Genomic DNA, 16,754 nt, shown 5'->3' on the forward strand with positions numbered 1-16,754 from the left:
GCAGTTCTCACAAGAAGCCAAATTGTACAGAAGGTTGTTGTGCTTTGTCAGAGGGAGGGGAGTTGACGGGAGATCTCACTAGCACCTCCGATGGCTCTGATGTCTCTGGAGGGACTGGAATGCTCCCGCTGACTGGACACGATGTGCCTCTGGGCAGTGTCCCCTTTTCTAGACTTTGTGCCGACCACTGCCTGTGGTTAACACATTGTCATTCACGAGTGTTAATGCCATTGATTCCACTGTTGATTACTTTTGCATTCAGAGGGGCTTTAAGTAAATTTGCAGACTCTGATCTTTCTGCTTTTGACATACACTTATTTAAGGTGATTTTTATAGATAGCTGATCTTATCCATTATATTCTTATTTTACCAGTTTAGCTAAATTCTTGTGAAAAGCACCTCATTTTCGACTCTGATATAGACCAGCTGTATTCTTTGTCTACGCATGATCAAACATGAAAATACTATTGCAAAAGGGATTTATTAGCAATACTTACTTCTTCAAGAAAGATTTTGTTGGAAAGGAATATAGAAAAAATGAAAATGGCTTAATTTGTAAGGATACCATGACAGTGGGTGAATTTTTTGCTTCTGATGGAATTTATTAATGATATCTTATTTATAATGAAAAAATAATGAATTTTAACAATACAGTAAGTAACACTTAAAGTCCTATATGTTCAAAGAGGGATGATGTTTTATTCTCTTTAAATCCTTCTGGCATCTAGCTTTTTGCTAGATATAAATCTTTTGCTTGATATAAATCTTCAAAAAAGTATTTGATGCTGACTGCTGCTGTTCTCAAGCTGCTTGGTTCTCCCTTTGTTCTTTTAGGAAGAAGAAGATATAGAAATGGCTGTGATCTACCTTCAAAAGTTACTCCGGGGCAGAGTCGTTCAGAACATGGTGTGTAGGGTTACAACCACTGGCCCTGTTCTTCTCCTTTGAGAATAGATTTACAGAACGCATATGTGCTTGGTTCCTTGGGGTGAATTGCCTCTTGCACCCTGCTGTCCTATGGTACTGTGCTCTTGAGTTGCCATAGTTTGCCCGAGTGGCACAGTAACAAGGCAAGAAAGGACCGCCTGCTGTTTGCTGTAGTGTACCCAAGGCAGTGTGAAGCTAATGTCTTCCTTGGAATTGATAAATCCAGCAATTTTCATACCTGAATTTTGACCCTAAACATCACAAGTAGATTCTCTAATTTTCCACAAAGTTGTAATACCATTATCTGCGTTTGTATATAGCTATCAATACCTGAATAATAAATGAAATAGCTAAGTAATAACTACAGTTTTGAACTCTTACCACATGCTCACATTATATATTCTTTGCTCTACATATATCAGCTCTTTTTCTTTTTTTGTATCAATTACCCATTTTACAGGCGAGTAATATGAGTCTGAGGGGGATTATGTTAACTGCCAAATTCAACTCCGGTCTTCCTGACTAAAAGCTTTAGCCAGATTATTTGTGCCACTAGAGCAAGCTCACGCTTCAGTTTAAAAATGGACTGATATAAAGCCTCAGCTGAAACATTTTTTCTCCCCAGACAGCTGTAACTCTTAAGAGACTCAGTTATGGTGAGTAAGTTCAGGGAGGCTGGATGAGCATCCTGTGTTCAGCATTATTCTCTATTCCCCTGCCAGTATTTCCCCAGGAGAAACACGGCAGTTAAGTTCAGACAGCAGATCCTGTATTCCAGATGAGGGGCGAATCTCTCGGAAAAGAAAATATGACCATGAAAAATACCACTCCCAGGCTTCTTAGGGAAGGAGCAGAGGAAATGAGGAGAAGGCTCTAGTTTCTTAACATGACCCTATAGTTGTCACCTTGTCTTTGAGAGGCATTTTAAGAAACTGAGTCAATAACTAACTAACCTATAGCTAAGCTCCTTCTCTGCCTGAGCAGCTGAAGGTGCAGAAAAGAGGGCTGACCGCTAGCTCTGTGGCACACACCTGCTCTGTGGCCCCGAAAGGCAGAACAGAACCCTCTGTTGACAAGTGCCTCACAAGTCACTGTCTGCGAGGCCTCGTGCCTGGCACAACGGATACTGATTTGAAAGTCTCTCTCTGATCTGACTTGACACAGATGTTTGAAGGGAAAGAGAAGCGACTGGAGTTGATCCAGGAGCTGCGCACCAGCCATGCACTGCAAGAAGAGGACAGGCTGGTGAAGAAAGCCGAGAAGCAGGTGACCCTGGCCTTGCAGCGACAGAGGAACTTGCACGAGCACAAGGTTCTTTCCTTTCCTCTCCTTTTCTTGTCCCATTTTCGCCCTCGGTTTTTATTATAATACAAGCAACACTATAGTAACAATAAATGACGTGATGAAAAAGAAACACCCCCCACAAGCCCAGCGTTTTTCATCAGTGGTGCTGCAGTCCAGAATTTGAACGGGCTGTGCCCTCCCTGAATTGAGTCTGCTCTTAGTTTTTGTGGGGTTTTTTTGCGATACGCAGGCCTCTCACTGTTGTGGCCTCTCCTGTTGTGGAGCACAGGCTCTGGACGCGCAGGCTCAGCGGCTGTGGCTCACGGGCCCAGCCGCTCCGCGGCATGTGGGATCTTCCCAGACCAGGGCACGAACCCGTGTCCCCTGCATCGGCAGGTGGACTCTCAACCACTGCGCCACCAGGGAAGCCCCTGCTCTTAGTTTTTTATTTGCAAAAAGAAAAGAAGAAACCCCCACAATCTTGAAAGGTTTTCTCTTCCAATCTTTCTTAAATATTTGGTGACTCTAATATATTTCAGTGGGAGCTTAGCAGAATGAATAAGTAATTAAAGCAATAAGAAAAAAGTGAGAAATGAGATTTTAAAAACTATCCACAGTCATTTATGAGTTTTGGAGCTGTACCTAGCTCATACTCCTTAAACTGCATATTAAATATGTTAATATGATATTCTGTGACTTTCACCGGGTCGTCTGAGCTCTGTGTGACTGACAATAGCTGCTAATTGCAGCTCTAACCTGACAACTGTAAATGTGTTTCCTACTTTCTTCTGGCATTTGTCTATAGACACATAGTATTTAATGTTGTTGACTACAGTGTAGATACACTTTTACTATCTGTCCCACTTATCTGTGAATCAAAATGAAAAAGAACCAATTTGCACAGAGTTTAGTGTTACAAGAAAGTAAACTTGGGACTTCCCTGGCGGTGCAGTGGTTAAGACTCCGCATTTCCAATGCAGGGGGGCGTGGGTTCGATCCCTGGTTGGGGAACTAAGATCCCACATGCCGCGCAGTACAGCCAAACAAAAAGAAAGTAAACTTACAGCAAAGCTAACATGACCCACCTTTAGTAACAAACGTAACTCTTGTGCTGTGAATTAGGCACAAATGTTAAGCAGCCTGGAAACGAGCACCACTTTATTCCTTTTACATGACAGCAGGACTGGGGATGGTCTCTGAGTGATGGGAGCTGGTTTGCAGGGAGGGAGGAAGAAAGCCACAGACTGTGAGACCCAGCAGAGGAACCAGAGAAAGAAGAGGAGAATGCAGACACTGGAGTCTCTAAATCTGGGCATCCTGGAGCCCTGGGGATGATGGAGACGGGCTGCACTTCTGTTCAGATAGGGAGCAGAATGCCCTGGCAGCAGAATACCCAGGACCTGGACGGAAAAATGCCCTTCTTGGCCCCTTCAAGGTTTCTGATTATAGACTTTAGCAGCTACAGCTAAGACAATCCAGGATTTTCAACCCATCTACCTCATTTAGTGGATAAATACTTGATAGACATCATGACAGCTAAGAGCTAAGGGAGGAATTAATGGGAGGAACTGTCACATAGCCACAGACTCACCCTGCTTGCCTTCAGCTGTTCCTGGATACACCAGTAAGATGCAGGCATCTGGGGGAGTGGGCACCCCATGGGTACCTACAGCAATGCCGATCCTCTCATTTTCTCCTTCTCTCATATTGAGGGAGAACCGTCAGTGTGAGAGCAGCAAGTGCCTGGGAGAAGAGCCTTTTCCCCTTATCCCTGAGGATAGGAGCAGGAGCACAGTACAATCTTCTCAAACACTTTTGTTCCCCCCTGTGCCAAAGCCAGCACAGAGAGATCCATAAATAGATACTGTGGCTTACTCCTGGCCAAGAACTCTAGGCCCCTAGCCCTTATTTTACCTCAGTGATTACACAGACATGTAGGCTTGTTTCCTGCTCTGTTTCAAAGATAGTTCTTAATGACTTTGAAATTATTTAAATGAATAAACAGTACTAAGGTTTTCTACTTTCATGTTACTGAAGATCTTAAAATTCCCCAAACTTGTGTTAAAGGACAAAGCATTGAAAAATTAAAAGGTATCATGAGTGAATTTTTAAGAGATTCTATTTTTTGAACTCCAACATTATCTTTTAATAAAAACCTTGACATTTCCCTTCACGTCTGGGGAGACCCAAGCACTTTACCTTCTGGATAAAATTGAAAGAAAAAAAAATTCTGTGTGGACACTAACAAATGTTTTGCTAAATCCTCTTTATAATTTGAAGACGATCATCCATCAGTGACTGACTGAGCAATCTACTTTCTCAAGTCTAAGTTTGTATCATAAGTTTTCCTAGTAAAACCCTTGGGATGGGGCCAGTCTGGAGATAATATTCCTAATAAAAACTAAGTGCACTCTGAAAGTGAAGTGACTGTCAAGGATAATCCAGCATCCCTCCTCATAAATCACCATTCTTAGTGGAATTTGTATCCTCATAGTTATATTATTATTTCTAAGGTGTCACTGGTTGAAAACCATTTGGCTGGGCTGGAAGGATGGGTGCTGGCAGACATGTTTGACTTCCTGTCCAAAGAGCTGGTGAGACTGCAGGAGGAGAGGAGGGTCCACGCCCTGTCCATGCTGGCCGAGCGGCAACGCAGGATGCGTGAAGCCGAAGAGAGTGGCCGGCGCCAGGTGGAAGAGAGGCGCCTGCAGGAGGAGGACCAGATATTTAAGGAGGCAAGTGGGGACGTTGCCAGGAAACTCATGATATGAAATGGCTTCCGTTTTTTGTTTTTCATTGTCTTCAACAAATAATGTATTGAGTTCCTATGGTATGCCCAGCACTGTGCAAAGGCATTGTGGGCTACTTTGGAGGGAAAAACCGGGTGTGGCCCCTTCTCTCCTGGTGCTTAAATCCTATATAACAGGCGAATAAGTGTAGGATCAGAAAATGTGTTAAGTTTCATGAAGGAAACAAATGGGGCCCGGTGACATATTTTGAAGAAGTCACTCTGCTTTGCTGTGTGAACAGGTTGTAGGGGAGGACAGGGTGGAAACAAAGAGACCTGGAAGGAGACTGATGAAGTAACTCAGGCCAGAGTGAGAAATGGGGTAAAGTCAAGTATGATGTCCAGTTTCCGGTGTCAGTGAGTGGGGAGGTGACGGTTCTATTTTCTAAGGCGGGAAAGCTGAGGGTGGAATAGGTTTAGGGGCAGGGGTGGAATGAAGAGTTTGATTTATATTAAGTTTGAGACATCTTAGTGGAGGTGTCATTTCAGCAGATGGATATACAAGATAGAGTTTCAAAGAGAGATTTTGACTAAAGATACAATCTTGGGAATTAGGAATGCCAGGCTGGTAAGTTCGAATTCTGACCAAGACCCAATAGATGTGAAATTCCAAAGTGACCAAGATGCAAACTCAGAGGAAATCTGAGGAACCAGTAATATCTCAAAGCACTCTCACCCTCATCAAGTATACAAAAGCTCAAGTGTTAAAATGGGAGGGGATTTGTGAGGAAGATTTCTTTAAAGGGAGCTGTGCTGTGACTAATTCCCCCAAAAATCACACCCAGAGGTGGCGACGAGTACTTCCCCTTTCTTGGAGAGCTTGATGTGTATGCTTTCAGTTAGGGCGTCTCACCCCCGGAATGGAGAGGAGGAAGCTGGGCAGGCTGAGGGGAGGTGGGCACAGAAGAGGCTGCATGGGCGGCCAGCACACCCAGAATATGCTAAGGCAAAGGCTGTGTGAGTTTCCCTTGCGCAGATGCGGGCCAGATGGGAAAGGCAGAAAGAGCCAACCTGGAACTTAAAAAAATTCCTATCTAAGAGGCTGTCTGAATTGTATTAATATATGTGGATAGTTTTGAGCTCCTCAGGTTAAAAAAAAAAAAATGCTATGTCAAGTTGGGGTCTTCTTATTTGATCTGGGATTCAAAGGATTTACCCAATTCCCATGGAATTAGGATTGACCCCTGAATAGTATTTGGTATGTGTTTTTTCAGATAAGAAATTGATTAAAATTAAACAGACTTCCCATCCTCTACACAGCTTTAAAAAGTTTTGGGTTAAAGCTTTTTAACTATAGTGTCATACAGCCTATAATAATAATTCATATTCTAGCTTCCTACCATCCTAACACATTTTTCCTTAAAAAGAGTTACTGAGGGCTTCCCTGGCGGTGCAGTGGTTGAGAGTCCGCCTGCCGATGCAGGGGACACGGGTTCGTGCCCCGGTCCGGGAAGACCCCACATGCCGCGGAGCGGCTGGGCCCGTGAGATATGGCTGCTGCGCCTGTGCATCCGGAGCCTGTGCTCCGCAACGGGAGAGGCCACAGCAGTGAGAGGCCCGCGTACTGCAAAAAAAAAAAGTTACTGAAATGTAGAAATTTTTAGCAAACCAGAATTTACTATCCTCTACCTAATATCACTAAGGAAAAACCAGCTGGGATGGGAAGAACCAGTTGGGAGTGAGAATAAAAGGAAAGAGACAGAGGAACCACTATACTCAGAAACACGGAAAGGAAGAAGCTGGTGAAAGGCTTCTAGGAAGGTATCTCTTAAGTGGGAATAATCCCAGGAAATGTCAGCATGTCTAGGAGGGGCAAGAAAGGGTTAAGATGACCCTTCCAGCCTGATTTAAGGAACATTTATGTAAAAAATGTATCCATCTCTGGACCCCAGCATCATTTAAATTCCCTATCTCCCATCATATGACCCTCTTAAAGATAAATATGCTTGCACATAAATATACCAAAACCAAGAAATGTACACGAGTAAATTTCCAGAAAAATAACATGTAGACATTGAGAAACACAGATACAGAAAGGCATAGACTCATATTTTAAACACACATACTTTTGCACATCTATAAGTTAAGATACACTCACAAACATAAGCCCACATGCACAATATTAGCAGAGATGGGAGGTACACACATATAGCCACCCATACATTTCCTTATTCACTTACGCACCTACAAGCACAAATGTGTCCAGAAACATACACATTTATAAAGATATATGTAAACACACAAGTACGTGTATTACTAGAGGTGAACCAAATTAAACTTTCCACCTCTGAACTATTACAAGACTCAACTGTCTAATCGTTCCATCTAGGTGTGACTTGTTTCCTGAATAAGTCTGTGGTCTCCATGGGAGCAGGCACATGCCTTCCACAGCACCAGCATAGCCCTCTGTACATAACAGACTTTAAGAAAATATATTTTGGTTGGTTGGTTGGTTGTTCGGTTGAACTGTATTAAACTGGTCATTGGGTCTCTCCCATAAGGAAGGCATAGGGATTCAAGGTTATGGACTTGGTGTTTTACAGGTAGATATTCAGTAAACATTTCATATTCAGAGTCCTGCTGCAGTGCCAGTCAAGAAGCAGGTACTGAGTTGTTACTAAGTCCCAAGCATTATCTCAGACACAAAGAAATACACACACATTAAATAAAAAGTGCCCTTCCCCCAAAGCTCAAAATCTGTTGAGACAGAATGCATACAAAACTAAGTATGACACCCTTGATGCTTGTGATACTTCCTTGGTATCCATCTGTAAAACAGGTAAAACTAAACTGTATTATTTATGGTTGCATACTTAGGGAGCACAGCCCTAAAGAATAGGAAGTCTTTACCATAAACTCATGAGAGTGGGAAGGGTCTGTCGTCAGGTAGAACTCACAGTGACCTCTGGGATCCTAGCAGTGGCTTGACCCTCATTCATTGCACTGTACATTTATGTGCTCTGCACTTTTCTAAATGTATAGTCTATATTCTTTCAAGAAAGCTTTAAAAAGAAGCAGTCCAGGGCTGAGAAGATAGTTAAAAAAATTCACCAGAGACCCAGGATCCTTCTAGCTTCCTGCTTTTCTGTCCCTTGGGTGTGACCCTCATGGCAGTTTAAGATGACTGGTGCTCCTGCATTTCGTCCCCATGAAATGAGAAATGAAAAGAGAAAAAAAAAAAAAAAAAAAAGCTACGTCTTTCCCTGTAAGAATCCTTTAAGAGGAATAAAGAAAGGACATTGTGTAATACATCTTAGTCTCTGCCACAGTTAGGTAGCTTGACCAAATTACACTGCTGGTAAGAACAAAGCCAGGATCCAAAACAGAGTTATTGACTCAAGCCCATGATCTTTCTGCAGTGTTGTATCGCCCACCCCATAATTCTAAAATGAGCCAGATAGGTAGGGGCTTCCCAGAGTGGGTAGATAGGTGGATTAGAAACAGACTATCTATAGTTTAAAAAAAAAAAAGAATAATGAATGAGGGGACTACTATGAATGAAGTAGATGTGCTAAAAAAGTCAACCAATATTCATGCATTTTTCTTGTGTACAGTAGTAGCATTCCTATTCTGAGTAACTGGAGTATTTTGGGGTTTTGCAGGTAATTAAAGTTCACCAAAGTACTGTAACTTCCTATCTGGAGGATATAATACTGAACACTGAAGAGAATACTGCAGAAGAACAAGCCAGGGCAGAAATAGAGAAGATGGCTCAGGAAATCAATGACATTGCTTATGAAATGGAAAGCCGGTGTGTACCAAGGGGACAGATGGTGGGATGGACAGCCTTTTGCTGTTACTCATATGTATTTTTCAAGAGCTTAAGATTTTACCACCAAGGAGAAACAAATATATTAACTCATGCTTCAGTATGCATTGTTTTAGCAGCAGCCAGCAGGCCTGTACCTTTGTATGGTAAGAGCATTGGGAATAGAATTTTCAGTTATCCTCTGCAGTCTGGAGCACTTTCATATTTCTTACTTTTAGAATATCACAAAGCATGAAAGCAATGTGATTAACTATGTCCAATTTTACTTGGACATCACTGCAGGGTTTCTGGCTTCCATTTGTAAGTTGTATCTCTAACACTCCCGTCCTGGTAGGCAGGCTAAGTGAAGGACAAATTTGGATTTTCCATGGAGTTAACCAAACTCACCAGGAATGTGCTACTTCAGCTCACTTAAGGAAAAGGCAGTGGTGGGATTTGAGCAGTGGAGTTCCTTACACAAACAAGGAGGATCCAAGTATAAATCGGCAGCTCAAGTAAGGCAACAAAGGAAATACTCGTTTGTTTTTTACTTTTTAGTCGAACTCAGCTTCAGTCAGAGGAGATCGTTGCCGAGTTGGTTTATAGTTTCCTGATCCCAGAGTTGCAAAAGGACTTTGTCAAAGAAAAAGGTAAGCCAATGCAAATGTTCCACATGATGATCTGTTTTTTTTAAATTTTATTTATTTATTCATTCTTTTTTTTTTTTTTTCTTTTTGCGGTACACGGGCCTCTCCCTGTTGTGGCCTCTCCCGTTGCGGAGCACAGGCTCCGGACGCGCAGGCTCAGTGGCCATGGCTCACAGGCCCAGCCGCTCCGTGGCATGTGGGATCTTCCCAGACTGGGGCACGAACCCGTGTCCCCTGCATCGGCAGGCGGACTCTCAACCACTGCGCCACCAGGGAAACCCTATTCATTCATTTTTGGCTGTGTTGGGTCTTCGTTTCTGTGCGAGCGCTTTCTCTAGTTGCGGCGAGCGGGGGCCACTCTTCATCGCAGTGCGCGGGCCCCTCCCTGTCGCGGCCTCTCTTGTTGCGGAGCACAGGCTCCAGACGCGCAGGCTCAGTAGTTGTGGCTCACGGGCCTAGTTGCTCCACGGCATGTGGGATCTTCCCGGACCAGGGCTTGAACCCGTGTCTCCTGCATTGGCAGGCGGATTCTCAACCACTGCGCCACCAGGGAAGCCCGTGATGATCTTTTTAAAGGTAGAAAATATTTTCAATATTCCAGAGATTTAAAACTGAGCAGAGGTATGGGGAAAATTCTGAAGGAGAATCACTGCATTTTCTTATTTCAGAGGTCAGGTTCCCTCGATGCTGTCTGACTGCAGAATATAATCACCTCCAGTATGGATGGGTGCAGTTATAATAAGTTTGATGGAGTGTCAAAATCCAAACCTTCTTGAAGAGGCAATTCCCGAGGGGTGGGATGGAGGGTTGGTGGGGGGGGGGAGGCTCGAGAGGGAGGGGATGTATGTATACGTACAGCTGATTCACTTTGTCTACAGCAGAAACTAACACACCATTGTAAAGCAACTATACTCCAATTAAAAAAAAAAAGAGGCAGTTCCCAAATTCCCAGAAGAGGTGTATTTTGGTGGTGGTTGTTGTTTTGGTTTGGTTTTTATTGAAATATAGTTGATTTACAATATTATGTTAGTTTCAGGTGTACAGCAAAGTGATTCAGTTTATATATATATCTTCTAATTCTTTTCCACTGTAGGTTATTACAAGATACTGAATTTTGTTCCCCAGGCTATACAGTGAATTGTTGTTTATCTGTTTTATATATACTTGCGTGTATATGTTAATCCTATACTCCTAATTTATCCCTCCCCCACCTCTTTCCCCTTTGGTAACCATAAGTCTGTATTTTGTAATTTGATTTTTTTTCAATGTAAAGCAAATGTTGAGAATATACAGGGTTTTCCAACTGTAGTAGCCTTTTGCAGGCAGGGCATGTGCAAGGCAGGTGTTGAAAAGCTGAGAAGCCTGACAGACCTAAATTGACTCTGCAGCTCTGCGTGAGTCACAATATCTCCTGTTCCTGCCAGGACTGATCTCAGTATAAATATCCTTGCTTATCGTTTGCCAAAAGTGGCATGTTTTTAAAGATTGATGCTTTTAGTCGATAGAGAAGGAGAAAAAATATGTGTTTTTAAAAACAGTGTTCTTCCGGAGCTTTCAGACTATTGGTGACAGTCCTGATCCCAGAGGGAAGGATGCAACCATAAGATTAATATTTAAGTGATAGGGAGGGAGGGACGGAGGGAGACGCAAGAGGGAAGAGATATGGGAACATATGTATATGTATAACTGATTCACTTTGTTATAAAGCAGAAACTAACACACCATTGTAAAGCAATTATACCCCAATAAAAATGTTAAAAAAATATTTAAGTGAAATAAGAGCTTGGGAGGCTTTAGAGTTTGCAGGGGAATTCTAGACAGGTTTAAGAGAAGTGTTAATATTTAAGATCACGTAACCAGTGAGAAAGGAATCGTAGTTCTAATGCATTGGACGAGAACAAAGAAATATCTTGTTTTCCCATTACATGATTGTACTTTTTTAAACCAGTACCCACCCCAGCAATAAGCATCTAGTTTGTTCCCAGTGTGTTTTCCTATAAATAGCAGTGAACACCCTGGTCATGCTTCTGAGAGTAAACTCCTAGCAGTACAGTGCTGGAAATAAGGTATGTGTGTTGTATATTTTGATAGATACCACCAAACTGCCCCCACAAAAAGATTGTTCTAATTCATACTCCCATCAACAGTGTATGATAGTGCCTCTACCAACAAAATTTAATTTTGTTAAATTAAATAATATTTTTCTATCACCTTATATTATAAAAGGGATCTTATGTTTTCTAGATCCTTAAGAAAATATGCAACTCCTTGCTCCTTCTCCTCTGTCCAAGGTGAGGCCAACCTGCTTCAGATCAATTCCACCTGAGGGAACTGAAGGAGGGGGGGAAATCCTCTGTTTAATAGTTAATAGTTTGTGACCCCCCTCCCCAGCTTCTCCTGGCTCTGAGGGGAAGGAGCTGGAGGGGGCACGAGATGTAAAGGAATCAGTGGGACTTGTCTGTGGGCAAGCTGGGCAAGTCCTAACTTCTTCCCTTTGTGTGGATGTAGCCCAAACGAAGAAAGCCACCTGGACAGGGAGCACACACTAGGGCCTTTTGTTTCTCGTTCCAAGTAAGACATCCATGTGTTATACTCTTTACCCCAAATTAAGTAATATTACATACAGACCGTTTGAGATATCTCATTATTAATTTTTATTTGGATGAATTAAAAAAATTTTTTTTATTGAGGTCTAGTTGATTTATAACATTATATTAGTTTCAGGTGTACAACACAGCGATTTAAAATTTTATAAATTATACTCCATTTAAAGTTATCATAAAATATTGGCTATTTTCCCTGTGCTCTACAATATATCCTTGTAGCTTATTTATTTTATATGTGGTAGTTTGTACTTCTTAATCTCCTACCCCTATCTTGCCCCTCCCAACTTCCTCTTTCCTCACTGGTAACCACTAGTTTGTTCTCTATATTTGAAGATCTGTTTCTGTTTTGTTAAATTCATTTGTTTGTTTGATTTTTCTGGATTCTACGTGTAGTGAAAACATACAGTATTTGTCTTTGTCTGACTTACTTCACAAAGCATAATACCTTCCAGGTTGATCCATGTTGTTGTAAATGGCAAAATTTCATTCTTTTTATGGCTAGGTAGTATTCCATTGTGTGTGTGTGTGTGTGTACACACACACACCATGTCTTTTTATCCGTTCCTCTATTAATGGACACTTAAGTTGCTTGCATTTCTTGGCTATTGTAAATAATGCTGCTATGAACATTGGGGTACATGTATCTTTTCCAATTAGTATTTTCATTTCTTCAGATACATACCCAGGAGTGGGACTGCTGGATCATATAGTAGTTCTATTTTTACTTTTTTGAGGAACCTCCATACTGTTCTCCAAACTGGTTGCATCAATTTAAATTCCCACTGACATTGCATGAGGGTTCCCTTTTCTCCATACCCTCTCGAACATTTGTTATTTGTGGTCTTTTTGATGATAGCCCTTCTGACAGGTGTGAGGTGATATCTCACTGTGGGTTTGATTTGCATTTCTCTGATGATTAGCAATGTTGAGCATCTTTACATGTGCCTGTTGGCCAATCTGTATGTCTTCTTTTTAAAAAAAATGTTTATTCAAGGGACTTCCCTGGCAGTCCAGTGATTAAGACTCTGCACTCCCACTGCAGGGGGTGTGGGTTTGATCCCTGGTAGGTGAACTAAGATCTCACATGCCACGGCCAAAAAAAAATGTTTATTCAAGTCGTCTGTCCATTTTAAATTGGGTTTGTTTTTCTGATATTGAGTTGTATGAGCTATTTATATATTTTGGATAATAATCCTTTATTGGTCTTATTATTTGCAAATATTTCTCCCATTCAGTAGGTTGTCTTTTCATTTTGTCAATGATTTCCTTTGTTGTGCAAAAGCTTTTAAGTTTACTTAGGTCCCATTTATTTATTTTTGCTTTTCTTTCCTTTGCCTTAGGAGACAGAGCCAAAAAATATTGCTACAATTTATGTCAGTGTGTTCTGCCTGTGTTTTCTTCTAGGAGTTTTATGCTTTCTGCTCTTACATTTAGGTGTTTAATTCATTTTTCATTTAATTCATATATGGCCTTTATTATGTTGATGTATGTTCCCTCTACACCCACTTTGTGGAGGAGACGTTTTATCATAAATGGATGTTGAATTTTGTCAAAAGCTTTTTCTGCATCTATTGTGATGATCATATGGCTTTTATTCTTCAGTTTGTTTTTTAAATTTAATTTTTATTTTATATTAGAATATAGTTGATTTACAATGTTGTGTTAGTTTCAGGTGTACACCAAGGTGATTTAGTTATACATATACATATACCCATTCTTTTTCAGATTCTTTCCCCATATAGGTTATTACAGAATATTGAGTAGATTTCCCTGTGCTATACAGTAGGTCCTTGTTGGTTAGCTATTTTATATATAGTAGTGTGTTAATCCCAAACTCCTAATTTATCCCCCCCCACCATCTTTTCCCTTTGGTAACCATAACTTTGTTTTTGAAGTTTGAGCCTCTTTCCGTTTTGTAAAGAAGTTCATTTGTATCATTTTTTTTTATATTCCACATATAGGGGATATCATATGATATTTGTCTTTTGTCTGACTTCAGTTAGTATGATAATCTTCAGTTAGTATCATAATGCCATGTTTCTGAATACGGCATTAATTTTTAATGGCTGAGTAGTATTCCGTTGTATATATGTACCACATGTTCTTTATCCATTCCTCTGTTGATGGACATTTAGGTTGCTTCGGTGTCTTCACTGTTGTAAATAGTGTTGCAATGAACTTGGGGTGCATGTATCTTCTTGAATTGTGCTTGTCTCCAGATATATGCCCAGGAGTGGGATTGCTGGGTCATATGGTAGTGCTATTTTTAGTTTTTTAAGGAACCTCCATACTGTTCTCCATAGTGGTTGTACCAATTTACATTCCCACCATCAGTGTAGGAGGGTTCCCTTTTCTCCACACCCTCTCCAGCATTTATTGTTCATAGACTTTTTGATGACAGACATTCTGGCCATTCTGGTGTGAGGAGGTACCTCATTATAGATTTTTTTAACATTTTTATTGGAGTATAATTGCTTTACAATGGTGTGTTACTTTCTGCTTTATAACAAAGTGAATCAGTTATACATATACATATATTCTCATATCTCTTCCCTCTTGTGTCTCCCTCTCTCCCACCCTCCCTATCCCACCCCTCTAGGTTGTCACAAAGCACTGAGCTGATCTACCTGTGCTATGTGGCTGCTTCCCACTAGCTATCTATTTTACGTTTGGTAGTGTATATATGTCCATGCCACTCTCTCACTTTGTCACAGCTAACTCTTCCCCCTCCCCATATCCTCAGGTCCATTCTCTAGTAGGTCTGTGTCTTTATTCCTGTCTTACCCCTAGGTTCTTCATGACATTTTATTCCCTTAAATTCCATATATATGTGTTAGCATACGGTATTTGTCTTTCTATTTCTGACTTACTTCACTCTGTATGACAGACTCTAGGTCCATCCACCTCATTACAAATAGCTCAGTTTCGTTTCTTTATATGGCTGAGTAATATTCCATTGTATATATGTGCCTCATCTTCTTTATCCATTCATCCGATGATGGGCACTTAGGTTGTTTCCATCTCCGGGCTATTGTAAATAGAGCTGCAAGGAACATTTTGGTACATGACTCTTTCTTTTTTTTTTTTTTTTTTTACATGACTCTTTTTGAATTATGGTTTTCTCAGGGTATATGCCCAGTAGTGGGATTGCTGGGTCATATGGTAGTTCTCTTTGTAGTTCTTTAAGGAACCTCCATACCGTTCTCCATAGTGCCTGTACCAAGTCACATTCCCACCAGCAGTGCAAGAGTGTTCCCTTTTCTCCACACCCTCTCCAGCATTTATTGTTTATAGATTTTTGATGATGGCCATTCTGACTGGTGTGAGATACCTCATTGTAGTTTTGATTTGCATTTCTCTAATGATTAGTGATGTTGAGCATTCTTTCATGTGTTTGTTGGCAGTCTGTATACCTTCTTTGGAGAAATGTCTATTTAGGTCTTCTGCCCATTTTTGGATTGGGTTGTTTTTTTGTTATTGAGCTGCATGAGCTGCTTATAAATTTTGGAGATGAATCCTTTGTCAGTTGCTTCATTTGCAAATGTTTTCTGCCATTCTGAGGGTTGTCTTTTGGTCTTATTTATGGTTTCCTTTGCTGTGCAAAACCTTTGAAGTTTCATTAGGCCCCAATTGTTTGTTTTTATTTCCATTTCTCTAGGAGGTGGGTCAAAAAGGATCTTGCTGTGATTTATGTCATAGAGTGTTCTGCCTGTTTTCCTCTAAGAGTTTGATAGTTTCTGGCCTTACATTTAGGTCTTTAATCCATTTTGAGCTTATTTTTGTGTACGGTATTAGGGAGTGTTCTAATCTCATACTTTTATATGTACCTGTCCAGTTTTCCCAGCACCACTTATTGAAGAGGCTGTCCTTCATCCACTGTACATTCCTGCCTCCTTTATCAAAGATAAGGTGACCATATATGTGTGGGTTTATCTCTGGGCTTTCTATCCTGTTCCATTGATCTATATTTCTGTTTTTGTGCCAGTACCATACTGTCTTGATTACGGTAGCTTTGTAGTATAGTCTGCAGTCAGGGAGCCAGATTCCTCCGGCTCCATTTTTCAGTCTCAAGATTGTTTTGGCTATTCGGGGTCTTTTGTGTTTCCATACAAATTGTGAGATTTTTTGTTCTAATTCTGTGAAAAATGCCAGTGGTACTTTGACAGGGATTGCATTGAATCTGTAGATTGCTTTGGGTTGTAGAGTCATTTTCACAATGTTGATTCTTCCAATCCAAGAACATGGTATACCTCTCCATCGATTTGTATCATCTTTAATTTCTTTCATCAGTGTCTTATAATTTTCTGCATACAGGTCTTTTGTCTCCTTAGGTACGTTTATTCCTAGATATTTTATTCTTTTTGTTGCAGTGGTAAATGGGAGTGTTTTCTTAATTTCACTTTCAGATTTTTCATCATTAGTGTATAGGAGTGCCAGAGATTTCTGTGCATTAATTTTGTATCCTACTACTTTAACAAATTCATTGATTAGCTCTAATAGTTTTCTGGTAGCATTTTTAGGATTTTCTATGTATAGTATCATGTCATCTGCAAACAGTGACAGCTTTACTTTTTCTTTTCCAATTTGGATTCCTTTTATTTCCTTCTCTTCTCTGATTGCTGTGGCTAACAGTTCCAAAACTATGTTGAATAAGAGTGGTGGGAGTGGGTAACCTTGTCTTGTTCCTGATCTTAGTGGAAATGCTTTCAGGTTTTCACCATTGAAGAGGATTTTGGCTGTGGTTTGTCATATAT

General features: G+C 40.8%; 1 protein-coding gene across 1 annotated transcript in view; it reads left to right on the top strand.

Moving 5' to 3' along the window:
- MAATS1 (MYCBP associated and testis expressed 1) overlaps positions 1-16,754 on the top strand; it is a 142,953-nt gene that overhangs the window by 92,139 nt on the left and 34,060 nt on the right. The window contains exons 12-16 of the mRNA XM_029215154.1: positions 835-906; positions 2,092-2,238; positions 4,725-4,946; positions 8,602-8,750; positions 9,306-9,397. Coding sequence (XP_029070987.1) covers positions 835-906; positions 2,092-2,238; positions 4,725-4,946; positions 8,602-8,750; positions 9,306-9,397 — 682 coding nt within the window. The remainder of the gene's footprint in view (positions 1-834; positions 907-2,091; positions 2,239-4,724; positions 4,947-8,601; positions 8,751-9,305; positions 9,398-16,754) is intronic.

The sequence above is a fragment of the Monodon monoceros genome, unplaced genomic scaffold (assembly GCF_005190385.1).
Source record: "Monodon monoceros isolate NGI ecotype Baffin Bay Population unplaced genomic scaffold, NGI_Narwhal_1 Super_Scaffold_11, whole genome shotgun sequence".
In the NCBI taxonomy this organism is placed as follows: Eukaryota; Metazoa; Chordata; class Mammalia; order Artiodactyla; family Monodontidae; genus Monodon; species Monodon monoceros.